The 15,293-nt window shown below is 33.0% G+C and overlaps 1 protein-coding gene across 1 annotated transcript in view; it reads left to right on the forward strand.

The window, feature by feature from the left end:
- Window positions 1-14,928, forward strand: part of LOC6037005 — a 195,965-nt gene extending 181,037 nt beyond the window's left edge. The window contains 2 exon segments of the mRNA XM_038256426.1: window positions 10,916-11,020; window positions 13,025-14,928. Of these exon segments, the coding sequence (XP_038112354.1) occupies window positions 10,916-11,020; window positions 13,025-13,158 (239 nt within the window). The 3' untranslated portion in view covers window positions 13,159-14,928.
- The last annotated feature ends 365 nt before the right edge of the window (window positions 14,929-15,293 follow it).

Raw genomic sequence — 15,293 nt, forward strand, 5'->3', positions numbered from 1 at the left:
CTTAAACATTTTTCTTAAAAGTTAGACTAATTGAGCAATAAATCCGAAAAAAACGTAAGAAATTTATGACAGATTATGTGTGCATATCCTAATTTATGTTAAACATCATTCAAAATCATTTATTAAGAATAGGTTCAAAAAGCATAAACCTGTCATTTTTTCTGTTAATCTTTTTGATCATGAAGTGTTTGATTTTCACCTCGTTCATTGCGTGCAAATTAAGAGTATCAAGTATTATTTCAAGCTTTTTCATAATTTAAAAAACATATTTTTTACACTGGTATTTCGACCTTAGAAAAAATATTATCGTAAAGCTGTTGCAAATATCATTCAATTTTTATTCAATATTTGAAACTAAAACTTAGAATTTCAACAGTTTAATGAAAAAACCATTGGAAAATGCATTATACACCCGTACAGTTGATATGCATTCGTAAGTTTTCAAAAAATGAAAGATCTGACGAAAATTCATAAAAACTCAAAATATTTTTGAATCAAGGCAAACATGCTAAAGATGATTTTAAACGCAGGGGAATACATTTAAATGTGAATTTGGTTGATTGCACTTCAATTTTCATTGAGAATTTGAACTTTTTTGAGAAAAATATTTGATTTGTCCCCTGATTTTTCGGGCCGACTTTTAAGGAGGGTGTCAAAAATTTAAATAAAATTTGTACCAGCCTAATGTACTGAAAAAACTTGAAACACATTTTCCTGCATTCATAGTAATTAAATTTGGCATGTTTGAGCTACTTCAAATATATTTAGAATTTTGCTGAAATTTCAATGTATATTACCGCAAAAAGTGTTTTTTCGCGGAAGAAATTTTTGATTCTTTGATATTTTGAAAACTAATGATTGCTTAACAACTAGACTGGTGTAAAATGCATCTTAATTTTTTTTTATTCAAATGTTTAAACCATGGCCAGTGTTGAAAAGCCGACGACTATGATTAAATTAGCGATTAATCGCTGCCTGTAACACCTAACGAATAAGACTGCTGAGAATAGTCTTGATTCTCAAATTGCCACGACTAGCTGTCATTCGTCAAGAGTGCAGTCGATGATTGTAACAACCCATGACTGCTGGTGGTAAAGGGACAAGATTGTATTTTGATCGCAGCAAGTTGACGACTAAACCCGATCATAAACACTTTTAATCGCCCCTGCCACACTCAACGATCAAGTGACAGTCATGAAAAACGAGATCAAAGCATACTCAGAGGGCCTTTCTTCAGGCAATCATATTCGCTAGAAGAGATTATTTTACATCCTTGACCATGGCCAACCATTTCATTTTTTTTCCCTCCTCTCGACTTTAGGCAGGGTCGAGGGACATAAACTTTCAAAAATTACTGCAACGGCCCGAATACACCAAAATTGGACATTGATTAGTTTTAATTGATTTTAATATATTCTATGTAAATTTTTTTAAAATTCTGTAAAATTATGGTGTTCCGTCCTGCCCATAATTGAATTTTCGGCTATTATGCCAAATCAAGTATTCCGAGAAAAACGCGTTTTTGTTTTCGTCCCCAAATTTTCGCCACGGCAATTTTATAGGGGAAGGGGATATTAGCCGTTTGGTTTTTCGCATCAACGGCCAAGATTAAACAATATTCTAGTGAAATTCAAGGTTCGGAAGATGCGTAAGAACATCCTCTTACACTTGTAGCTAAAATCTCGATTTTGCCAAAAGAGGATAATAGCCGTTTTTTCAATGAGTGAATATTGTCTTCTTTATTAACAGTTTATGGTGATTTGCATGGATTATAATCAGTTTTGGAAAATGTTGCAAAGCATTTCATGATGAATGATTTGATAGTAATGTTTGAAATTAATGAAAGTTTCAGCTGCTTGTTTCACATTTTGTTATGTGTTTTTTTTTTTTGAGAACCAATAAAAAAATGCAAATTTGAACAAAATTCTCAAATTTATCAAACAATTAGACCAAAAAATAACCTTGACCTGAAGCTTTTATTTCAAGAAAAAGTTGCTCAAGCTCTGGTGGATTTCCTTGAAATTTCATAATTTCTAAAAAAACGATGTTTGTGGGTTCAAGTAAAGTCCTTCCTGTAATATTGAGGCATTTCTTTAAAAATATTTGAAAATTATATTAAAGTTTTGTGCGGCAAAGAGTTTTTTTTAATCAACAAAAACTAATTAACAATATTTCTGATTTGTTAAACTCATCTTTGGAATCATTAACACAAAAAAATATTTTAATTTGCTTGAATTTGCATCTTTTTCTGTCAACATTTAACAAAAATTAAGAAACGAAGAAGAAAATTCTGTTTTTCTGTTTTTAACTTTATTTTTCAGGATAGTAGGGTAAATTATTTTGAATGAAAATTTAAAAATCTTTACAAATCAACAACATTAAAAAGTAAAGTTTTCCTAACCAATCAACCCTTTTGACAAGCTGTTGATACAAGTGTTCAAAAAGTTTTTCCACCTTTCAGTCCCTAAAACGCTGGAAACTTTTTCGTTTCCAAAACTTTTAAAACGTGTTCAAATATTTACCATCCTCCAAAAAATAAAAACGTGTTCCATTAGGGTGTAATATGAAAATCGATTTTCCAGCACAGCAATTTTTCAGTTCCTTTTGGGGTTCTAAACAACTCCCCAAAGTTTGAGAACGATTGGTTTAGTCCTCACTTTGCGCAAAGCGATTCAATTTTCCATATAAATTTGTATGGGAAAAACATTTTTTTTGGATTTTGATATTTATAAAATCCACGTTTCACACTGTGCTAAAACCGGATTCATATTCGAATGCTCTGGAATGTGCTCTACAACTTTCCCGAAGAGAGTATGGTGCTAGCTTGTCGCTGAAAGAAGATACAGCGTCCTCAAAACTCGTCTAAAACGTGTTTTTCGATCAAAAAACACGTTTTAGACGAGTTTTGAAAACGCTGTATCTTTTTATAGGAGCAAGTTACCACCATACTCTCTTCGGGAAAGTTGTAGAGCACATTCCAGAGCATTCGAATATGAATCCGGTTTTAGCACAGTGTGAAACGTGGATTTTATAAATATCAAAATCCAAAAAAAAAGTTTTTCCCATACAAATTTATATGGAAAATTGAATCGCTTTGCGCAAAGTGAGGACTAAACCAATCGTTCCCAAACTTTGGGGAGTTGTTTAGGACCCCAAAAGGAACTGAAAAATTGCTGTGCTCGCTAAATTTGGACAACTTTATTTTTTTCCATACAACCATATTACACCCTAGTGTTCCATGCTTCGCTTCCCAACGGTTCGTCTCTCGCAACCATCGAAAAATCGATCCAACATTGGTGCTGTCCCACTGACCAAACAAAGTTTCCTCCAAGTGAAACATAAACACAAACACCTTACCTTTTCTCCGATTCGGAGACGAATTCATCACATTTCCGGCCAGTTCGCGATTTATTATTCACAAACCATATCTTTGCTGAGCGTTTTGTTAGGGGGGATATGCTTATGTTTTTGATCGTATAAAATTTTAAATTGAAAAGTTATACTTGTGGGTGGTTACTTTGAGCTAAGACGTCACAAGAAGCTTGCCAGATCCGCATGGGTTGAACAGCTAGGCAAAATAATTGGAAGCCGTTCCCTGCTGCGTGCAAGCTATTACAACCTGGATCCCGAGAGCGCTGACGGAAATGTCTCCTCCGGGGGTTCTTTTGTTTTGCAGCGTCAAATTTGCCCAACCTCCCCCCGGCAGCAGCAGCAGCAGTTGGGTTGTGCACCTGTCATGGTGTTGGGCATATACCACTCCCAGCTTGGCTTCACTCCTGGGGGAGTTGCGTGCGCGTGAAAATGTTGGGTACTTTCGTTGACTGATTTTATGTGATGAGCTTTTCACCAGAGGTACTTTGCGTTGAGTTGGGCTGACGTCATACGCGTTACACACGATGTAAGAAGCTTTTGCTATGAGGATATCCGTTACATTCGGGAGCAAATTTTGGGTCGGAAATTATATTTTCTGTTACCTTATTCCTTGCAATATATTTTTCTGAATTAATTTGAATTTAAATTTGAACATAAATCACAGTATAAAATAGTGTAAATAAATAGTGGAAGGTGTGATTTTGGAAGGAATATTACCTCTTTTGTGATGTAATTTTACTTTAATTTACCCGGACAGACAGTAATAACAAAATTCATGCCATTACAAAAACAAACACTGATAAAAAATAACAAAAAGCACTATGAAATTTTCTTGAAAAATCCAATTGTGCATAAGAGTTTAATAACAGTATATGTTATCATAACAAATTTTTTTATTGGTCTGATATTGGTTGAAAGCCAAAACAACTTTGGAATAACATTTTTTGTTATGGAAGAATAACTTCTACTAATATTGGGATGATCGGATTAGTTGTTAAAATAACAAAAAATAATAACAAAGATTTGTTCGAAGAATAACTAAAAATGTTACTAGTCTGTTATTACAATAACAATCCAATAACAAAAAAATCATAGCGACGATTAACAAACAAATTTTCAAATATAAAAAAATGTCATTCCCAAGTTATTTCCGTCTGCTCGGGATGGTCGGATTAGTTGTTAAAATAACAAAAAAGAATAACAAATATTTGTTCGAAGAATAAATTAAAATGTTATTAGTCTGTTATTACAATAACAATTCAATAACATGAAAATCATAATAAAAAAAAAACCGAAAAATCAATAACCCGAGCAGACGGAAATAACTTGGGAATAACATTTTTTGATATTGGAAAATACTAGGCCAATAACATTTTATGTTATTTATAACTAGATTTGTTATTCATCGTTATGAATTTTTTGTTATTGGATTGTTATTGTTATAACAGATTAATAACATTTTTGGTTATTCTTCGAACAAATCTTTGTTATTATTTTTTGTTATTTTAACAACTAATCCGATCATCCCAATAACAGTTGGAGGTATTCTTCCATAACAAAAAAATGTTATTCCAAAGTTGTTTTGGCTTTCAACCAATATCAGACCAATAACAAATTTTGTTATGATAACAAAAACTGTTATTAAACTCTTATGCAAAAATTGATTTTGCAGGAATATTCCATAACACTTTCAGTTATTTTAACAATATTTGTTATTGAAATGGCATGAATTTTGTTATTACCGTCTGCCCGGGAATGGCGAATAACAAAAAATGTTATAAATAATAACATAAAATGTTATTGGCCAAGTATTTTCAAAGATCAACACATTTTATTCCCAAGTTATTTTTATCTGCTCGGGTAGACTGAAAAAGTGACATTACACTAGAAAAGTGGTAAAATTACACATTTTCAGAGGTAAAATTACACATTTTTTTCTGACATAAAGATGTACCCCTTCCCACATGTAATATTACCATGATTTTTTTTACTGAGACAAAAATGCTAATTCCTGGGTGGATTACACAGAAGTATTTAAAAGAAATTATTTTTACAAGCAAATTCGTACTCCATAAATCAGTAATGCAAACCGACATTTTATCTGACTCCAAGTCACCGCCATTAATATTTTATTTCTTTTCAATCGTGCTATGGCGGTGTATTTCTCCCGCCTGACATCTGTTTATCGTCAAAGTTAATTTCAATCAACCAGTTTACACCATTAATGCATTTGCCCTCGTTTGTGTGACTTGTGTCAGTCAGTCAGTGTGTTGGATGGAGTGGAAATTGATTTCCTTCGGTTTCAATCCCCGTCCACAATCTCCCAATAGTCAGGTGCTCCTACTGATAATGGTAACGCGTCGTCGTCGTACCGCGAACATTTCCATTAATTTGAATCGCGTTTCCAAGAAGCAATTCAATGAGATCGTTAGCAGAAACAAAACCTTGGCTCGAAATGAAACACAATCCTTTGATGTTGGGGTGGGGTAATTTTTGGCGTAAATATTTTCTTTTCGGGCGTTGAGTTTTTTTTTCGTCGGCTTTATTTTTACACTTTGTCGTCGTTGGCGTTACAAAAGGAGGTGGAGTGAAAATAAAGCGACAATAACAAGCAAGGTATTGACTTAATGCGTTCAATGGGCATCGATTTGGGATGAAAACGTGAAGTAGAAACGACGCACAGCGTTTTAAAAATAAACCACTTATTCACGCAGCAAGCGGAAAATTATAACGATGTTGGTTGATGAAAAATGAAATAGAAGAATGAAGGGAGCATAAATTATAATAATTGAGCTAGGAATGTCCCGCTGCGTGTTGATGCTGTGAACTTGGGAACCCGCACAGATGGCACAATCCGGCTTAACCGAGTGCACCCGATATGGGGTAACAGGTCAATAAATGTCAGACGACGATTAGGACCGAACCAACACTTTGATCAGTTCAATTAATTAATTCTTTCGATTGCAGATAATTGAATCATGGAGGCAAACCACATTATGTGTTTGTCAGGGTTTCACATTACAATTGTGTGCTTGGTTCACATGCTGGAGGATTAAAGTTTAAATCATGTCTGAGATTGACTCTTTTTTACTTTATTTTCGGATTCTTCGGATAATTTTCCATTAGGATAAGATTAAATAAGATTGTAAATAATAAATATTATGTCTCGGATTTGTTTTCAAAAAGCCGTAAGAGCCATTGGTAAACAAAGTCCTTTTTGCATCGGTATTCGACCTACTTACGAAAAACCAATATCAAAAATGCTTGAGATTGTTCATTTACACGTCCTTAAAGTCCAAACTAAAAATAAATGAAATTTTGTTTAATTTTGGAGAAAAACGAAAATTAGTGTCAGAGGTCACGGTGGCTCTTACGGCTTTTTGAAAACTCACTCGAGATGTGTTTTTGAAACATGATTCAAAAAATCTCTAAATTTCTCTATTCTCTATAATCTCTAAAGAACACAGTTCATATAAAATGTTAAAACTTTTGATCCATTGATATGCAATATATATCGATCATCGTATAAACAAAACTAGTTTTAACGAATTTCAGGCTAAATTCTGACTTTTTAACAATTTCACCTAAAATTTATATGTATTTTGTTAAAAAGCTCATAAACTTAGTTATATTTAGTTAACTTAGAGTTTTTTTTAAAGGACCTATAAACTATTGTCTTTCATATGTTTATAGGACCTATTAAAAAAAAGTCTAGTTATAAACATTGATTTTTTCTAAAAAACTACATCATTAACCTTAGTGATTATACATTTGACGTAAAAATATGGTTTGAACACCTTAAATCTGATTTTAAAAACTATGACTATCAAAGTCACCCCGGAATTCAAACTAAGAATTTTTGAACTAACTATTGCATGGACTTTGTGTGGCCTACTCGAGTACATGTTTTTTAAACAGTAATCTTGAGAAAAACCTTACCAGTTGGAAAATGTTCCAAAAATAAATTGAAATTTTATCAATGTCACCCTCGTTTACGGTACTGTGGAAGCATCCAGGTTTTTAAGCGAAGATGGCGTTCGAATGGTGAACGCCTGAAATGTCAAAATCGCGCAGTAGCACCAACATTAGAGAAAAAATGTGGTTGTCATGCCATGGCACACTTTTTCCGTAATGTTGGTACCACTGCGTGATTTTGACATTTCGAGCGTTCACCATTCGAACGCCATATTCGCTTAAAAACCTCGATAAAAATCCACAGAGCCAAAAATCTGATGGTAAAACCGCATTTCGTACATTTATCCAACGAGATTCGTACAATTATCCAACGAGGTTCACCGATCAAAATCATAAATACAAAACTTGGAAAATCATAAATTTAAAACAATTTAAATTTAAATATTCAAAGATATCAAGAATTCTAAGGAATACAAATTTAAAAAATCATTTTAAAATTTTTAAATTTATAAATTTTATAAATAAAAAATTCTGGAAATTATTACCTAATTCAATAATAAAAATGCATATAAATACAAACATTCATGAAGTCGGAAATTTTTAAATTAAAAAATTAAATAATTCAAAAACTAGCAATAACAAATTTAATGATTTTAAAATGTGGATATTGAAAAAATATTAATATTTAACCCTCTAACGCCCATGGTTACTCCAGAGCACCACCAATTTTTGTCTTCATAATTAAATATCTCGGCAACCATGCATTTTTTTTAACCTGTTACAACCTGCGTTAGTTTAAATAGAACGTTAGCTTACAACCATTAAAATTTCATTCAATTTGATCGATCCAGTTACGAGTGATGATTAAAAACGTAAAAAATCTCGATTTTGGTCTGGGCGAGAAGGGGTTAAAAATTCAAAAATAGTAAATTTAAAAATTCAAAAATTTTAAAACTTAGAAAAAATTAAATCATAAAATTAAAAAAATAGATTTAAAAATTTAAATTCAGTTCGTACTTGAATCCCTCATTTAACATCGGGCCGAAAACTTAGGTTTTTTAAAACTTATTTTCATGTTATAATGTAAATAGAATGGACTCAATTGAAAACAATTTGAAATGCATTTTTCCTGCGTTTTAAATCTTATTTAGCATGTTTGGGATCGATTAAAAATAATTTGAGTTTTTGAGAAACTTTTTCTTCGTTATTGCTTCGATATTTTTCAAGTGTAAGACAACTGGGCAGGTATAAAATGCATTTCAAATCAATTTTTTCATTCAAAAGTTAAAATCATGGCTTGTAATTGTTTTTTTTTAATATTATTTTTGTCCCATCCCCTTCGACTTTGGCCAGAGTCGAGGGACATAAATTTCGAATTATATTTGCAACGGCCTTAGGTTTTTACTTTTTTGTAATTTAATATTACTTTTTTTTAAATTTTTGTACACTCAAAGTTTTGATTTTTTCAATTTGAATACTTTTACCAATGCACAATGGTCCAGATCGCAGAATTAAGGATGGATGAATGGATTTTTCGAAAATTGTAAAATTTTGGCGCTCTTGGTTGGAGGGGCAACTTTTGCTTTGGTTCAAAATAAGGGTGATTTTGAAAATCTTACTTTTCAGGAACATTCTTGGGTTTTTTATTGTTTTGTTGGGCTTTTGCCAATCTAAAAAACTTTGTCTAAGACACCAACATTTTATCTCGCAAACTACGCCTTCTACGATCAAATTTAGAGAAAGCATCTGAGCAAACCTTCAAAAATCAGTTTTTTAAGGTTAACTTTTAGAGACATATAGGTTTCTGTGTAAAATTAACATATAAACCTAAAATATGACCAAAAATCGATGTTTTGACACTTTGGCTCAAATCTGAGGACAGATTTTTTTTCAATATGTTATCACCACCATTTTAGACGCCATCTTGGATTAAAAAATTTTAAATCATTTTAGAGTAGTTTATGGGTCATACTTAAGCTTGACCATAAAAATAAGACAATGTATTTTTTTTCGATTTTCCGAAGTCAATTTTTTTCGAGGCGTTCGGATAATCGAGTCTGGACTGTAGTTACATACAATTTTCCTCATACAATTTTTCTTGAAAGTTAGAAATTTTCAAATGAAGATATCGAGTTTGAAGAATAACATCCATCAGATTTTTTTCAGCGTTTGTATTGCACAAAATACCTAATGCGCAACTTTTCTTGACCTCGTTCCTTCCGAGGTTTCAAACTTAGATTTGAATGTAATTTGCCGTCAAGATAAGTGTCAAACTCCAAAACAGCACTGACGAATTTTAAAAATTCCTGGAAGCTGGACGCTCTAGCTGGAACAAATTGTTTTGAATTGACTAAAATCAACGTAATGCTGGTTGTGAGCTGACGGGGTAGATGTTGACCTAAAGTGATTAATTGGATGTCACTTATGGGGTCAGCGGTACGGGCATTAATGTGTCAATCAAAGTTTATGACAGGACAAGGCTGATGGCTGACGGGCTTTCTGGTTTGAGCTACCACTTTTAGTGAATCAATTTTAAACTGCATTAAAACTTATAAACGATAGAATTTTCAGAGATTTATGGTATATTTGTATAATCAATACTTTTTTAAATTTTCATAAACTTTGAAAAATATTTGCAACGGCCTTAATGAATAAAAAATAAATAAAACCAAACACTTCCACTGATGTATTCATTAAAAAATGGCTAGAATTATCTCTTGTTTAATTTGTGAAGTGTTTAAAGGAATTCAATAGTAAGGTATTATAAAAAAATACCACCCTTATCAAACATTATCATTAATCTATATTCATCGGATACACACTCGATGTCCGGGCCAAACAATTCAACGGTGTTCGGCTTTGTCATTCAAATCCAGCCATAATCCTCAAACAACGCGACGACGCCCCGATAAGCTCCAATTGCACAAATGATAACAAAGTTCTCAATACACCAGCACAGCGACCAACGACCACTCTGCCACATAATTCCCTGGCCATTGTTGCTACTAGTAGTGTCCCGTGAACAAATAAACAAACACACGTTCACAAAAGAGTTCGAATGAATGGCGCCACCGACAAAGAGCAAGAGAGTGTATTAGTAACGTGAGAACTGTTTGATAACAGAGAGCCGTCGTCGTCCACTTTTGTACTCGAGTTGAGCTCGAAACGACCATCAGCGCAGTGTACAGTATCAATTTAAGCCGCGCCGACAGCTTGTGGATTGATACGGTGGGATAAAAGTTTGATGTTGTTAATTTTTTTTTGTGAATCTGTATCCACCTAATGTGAATACTCTTGAAGCTTTCAGTGGAGTCGCATGGTGCTTAAAAATTCAAATGAAAACTTTCAACAAAAATCGACTTTCCAAGCCACCGTTGACAGCATCACAAGTCGATAGACTATCGGCTCGAGTGCAGCACTGTTTGCATGTTATTTTCAAGTACAGGATCCAACGGATCTTTGTATGTGTGTGTGTGGGTTTATGCAATCGTGTGTGGGCACATTATCGCCCGCTCTAAGCCCGTTTGAGTGCAAGTTCAAGATCGAGCTGGGAAATAGGATTAGTACATTCATAGACCTTTTAGTAATCGGTGCTCCCCTCTCTTTTTGTCTGTGTTCCCATTTGCAGAAAAACGCGCCACCGAAGGAAGTGGACTAGTGTCTCATTACGAGCAGAAGCGAAAGATCAGTGATTCCGACAGCATGTCTGACAAACAGGCAGATACCGTTTACGGTAAGTACTCTCCCTTCGCGCGGTGCCCTCTCAACCGGATAATGATGGTCGGTGCGGTGCTCTCTGGACCAATATAGGTGATTTTAGGTTGTTAATATTTATTTTTTATGTAATTATAACCTTTTAATATGTTCTAGGAGAAAAAAACTTTTTTTATATTTTTTTAATTTTACATGTGAGTTTCTGAGGAAAAAGATAAGCAACAATGTAATTCAATTCGTGGAGCTCTTGATAATGATATAAAATTTAATTTTGTCGGTTGAAACCACTTCGGAGAGTCCAATTCTAACAGTAAATGACGAAAAATAAATTGACATAAGAAATCGAAAAGGTTGAACTGTGTTGAAAACATTTTCTTTTTATTTTTTCTCTGCGCCACTTTTCCTTTATGGTTTCGAACCAAACTTTCAGCAAATCCAAATTGTTTCTCTTTGTGTGGTTTTTTCAATAGGCACTTCTATTTTGCCCGGATTTTTTGTTATTCACATATAAAATTTACTAAATAAAACGATCGAGACAATAATAATTTTAAAAAATATCACTGCATCAAATTGGCCTAAATTAAAGTTTTATGTTTCAAATTAAGCTGCATTTCTGAGCTACCTTGAGTAATTTCAAAAAATCTGAACACAGTTTGGAAACTAACAAGTATAGGAGGGTGGTACAAATCCTTGAAATGAAGATTTTTTCCCTCTAAGCCCTTGTAGTTTGTATGGGAAAAATCGTCAAAATATATGAAGAAAAGCAACTGTTTCCGTTTTTTACCAGTGGGAAGATGCAATAACTATCCAATTTATACAAATCCAGGGAACTAAGATCTCCATTAAATTTGGAAAAAAAATACTTTCTATAAGATACCATATTTTTTGCAAAAAAAATATTAGCCTCCAAAAATGACCATTGTGAATGAAAATCTGAAAAATCTGAAAAATCTGCAAAATCTGAAAAATCTAAAAAATCTGCAAAATCTGAAAAATCTGAAAAATCTGAAAAATCTGCAAAATCTTCAAAATCTTCTTAAATCTTCTTAAATCTTCATAAATCTTCTTAAATCTTCTTAAATCTTCTTAAATCTTCTTAAATCTTCGTAAATCTTCTTAAATCATCTTAAATCTTCTAAAATCTTCTTAAAATTCTTAAATTAAAAAATTCTAAAAAATCTAAAAATCTTAAAAATCTTAAAAATCTTAAAAATCTTAAAAATCTTAAAAATCTTGAAAATCTTAAAAATCTTAAAAACCTTAAAAATCCTAAAAATCTTAAAAATCTTAAAAATCTTAAAAATCTTAAAAAACTTAAAAAACTTAAAAAACTTAAAAAACTTAAAAAACTTAAAAAACTTAAAAAACTTAAAAATCTTGAAAATCTTAAAAATCTTAAAAATCTTAAAATACTTAAAAAGCTTAAAAATCTTAAAAATCTTAAAAATCTTAAAAATCTTAAAAATCTTAAAAACCTTAAAAATCCTAAAAATCTTAAAAATCTTAAAAATCTTAAACTTAAAAATCTTAAAAACTTAAAAATCTTAAAAATCTTAAAAATCTTAAAAATCTTAAAAATCTTAAAAATCTTAAAAATCTTAAAAATCTTAAAAATCTTAAAAAACTTAAAAAACTTAAAAAACTTAAAAAACTTAAAAAACTTAAAAATCTTGAAAATCTTAAAAATCTTAAAAATCTTAAAATACTTAAAAAGCTTAAAAATCTTCAAAAGCTTAAAAATCTTCAAAAGCTTAAAAATCATAAAAAGCTTAAAAATCTTCCAAATCTTCAAAATCTTCCAAATATCTTCAAAATCTTCAAAATTTTAAAAATATTCAAGATCTTAAAAATTTTAGAATCCTGGAATCTTAAATCTTAAAATCTTAAAGAAATGTTCTCAAAATTGCGTCTTACCATTTTAGAACGACTTATGCGCCCAGCGAGCACCACACCGCCCTTGATAGTCATTTCTTTCGACGAGCGCTTCTCACTGTTTTTTTTTTTTTGTTGCTTTTATTTTCAGACATCCTTATTCCGTCGCTTGTAATCGCCGCCCTATTTATCGTGAACGGCATCGTGTTCGCGGTCATTATGCGCTACAGGAACAAGAGAAAACAACGCCTTGAACTAGACAGTAAGGAACTAGCAGAACTGTAAGCTCCCTCCCTCTCTCCTCGCAAGCGCTACATCCCTCCAACCTTCCCGAATCATCACATCTTGTCCAGCCAGCCAACAAAAGTCAAGATATGAGGAGATGAGAAAAAAAAATTGAAAGCATGAAAGCAAATACTCAACAATGATAATGCATGTACAAGAACAATGAAGACACTCTGGAGCAAAGGAGAGTCATTACCATGAGAAAGGGAAACCATCACCACCGCGTCACCAAAATGCCATACAAGTAGAAGGAGGAGAAGAAGCAGCAGCAGCAGCTCCGGAAGCGTTCGCCCTCTCATCAAGTCGCACATACACACATTTCGCCCGTTTCAAATGTTTGGCGCGCACACAGACGCCACACGGCTGCTCCGAGGTTGTACAAAACACAGAACAAATCTATTGTCTTTCTCGGTTCGCAATTGTCTCACGTTTGTTGTGTGCACCGTCAAGGACAAGGACATCGGCTTCCGGCGTGCCCCGAACCTCAATTCCTCAACCCGCAAATTACCATATCATCCCACGCCACAGAAGGGCAACACACATCATCATAATCATCATCGGCATAATCATCGCTAAGTGAGGTAAGTTTAATCACAGTTCAATTATGCGACCGGAAGGATTTGGGAACAAGTCCACAAAGCAAGCCAGATATTTTGTCGCTCCGCAGAGAGGAAATTTGAAAGTCGTCGTAGTTTATTAGCTTAGAATTTGAGCAAAACCTAGTACCCTTTACACAGAACAAAATACACACACACACACAAAACCCGTACACGGTATCTATTTTGCACGCTGAAAAATTATTATATACAAACAAAAAGTGAACAAGAAAAAAATCTTATAATATTAAAAGCAAAGATATAATGCAAAACGAACAAACAAATATTTATATTGAGACGTCGTCGCTAACGAATTTTGATAACAACTCTTATTTCCAAACCCCTGCGCATTTAAAACGCTTTTTTCAAGTCACCGAGTAAATGTCTTGCTTACTTTACACCCTTCCGTTCTTGCGAGCGAACCCCGGAGGGAACCAAAATCATATTAATCCTAGCCAAGAAAAAAATATTGAAAAAACGCTAAGAATCTTGTATTTTCTAAATTTATACAAAAAAAAAACTCAAATCAAACCGCACGCGCGCTATCATTTACACCACCGCTTTTTGGAAAGGACGTAACAAAAAAACTGAAGAAATAAACGGGATCGATGTTAGTACTGAAAAAATGCTATATTTTCAAACAAAAAGCCAAAGATTAGATGTTATTGCGCCGAATGGGGCACACGCGCTTTCTAAATATCAACGTGGGAATTGAAACCGAGAGAGAGACTTAACCTGCTCTGGTGGCAGAGTTTGAACAGTGAAACAAGCAAAAAACAAAATAAAGGTAATAGGGTAGGGCCAAGCGATATGTGATTAAACACCGTTTAGCAGGATTGACCAGCGAGAGAGCGAAGGGGGAGCGAAAACGTGGCGCACGAGCTAGCATGCTAATTTTTCGAAGGAAGAAATGGAATTAAAAGCCGCAAAAACCTAATATTGTTGTAGATTTCACGGGCGGGGGTCGACCTTCGGAAGAAGGGAGATGCGCGTCCTTTTTAATTTTTTTTTCTCGAAGCATTTTTTTTTGAAGTTGTTTTGTTTTGAATCCTCTTACAATTACTGTGCGAAAGCCTATTAATCCGTGGTTATTTTCTTAATTTTCTAAGGAAATATTTATTTGTCTGAGCAAATATTGTACTTCCATGCCAAAATAAAAAGAAAAGAAAAATAACCTTGCGCGAACACTTCATTTATCCGAAATGTCCATTTCATTCAAATAAAACACCTTAAGGGGTACACAATGTAGAAAATCCCAAAATTTCATATTTCAGAAAATTCACTAAATTTACTAAAAGATGACTTACAATAATTCCTGAAAGTTTCATGAAGATATTTCATGACTGAACTGAGTAAGAGACAATTCTAGTTCACAATTTTGCCATGCGCAAAACGAACTGTCAAACTTTGTGAAAGTTTTGCTCTAAACAGCGAGTTGATGTACGGGTGCCACGATATTTACAAAATTACAAAAATCAAAAACTAACGAATTTTTATATGAAAAACATACAAATATTTTTATTTCATTTTAGAATTATG

Source organism: Culex quinquefasciatus, chromosome 2 (assembly GCF_015732765.1).
Source record: "Culex quinquefasciatus strain JHB chromosome 2, VPISU_Cqui_1.0_pri_paternal, whole genome shotgun sequence".
In the NCBI taxonomy this organism is placed as follows: domain Eukaryota; kingdom Metazoa; phylum Arthropoda; class Insecta; order Diptera; family Culicidae; genus Culex; species Culex quinquefasciatus.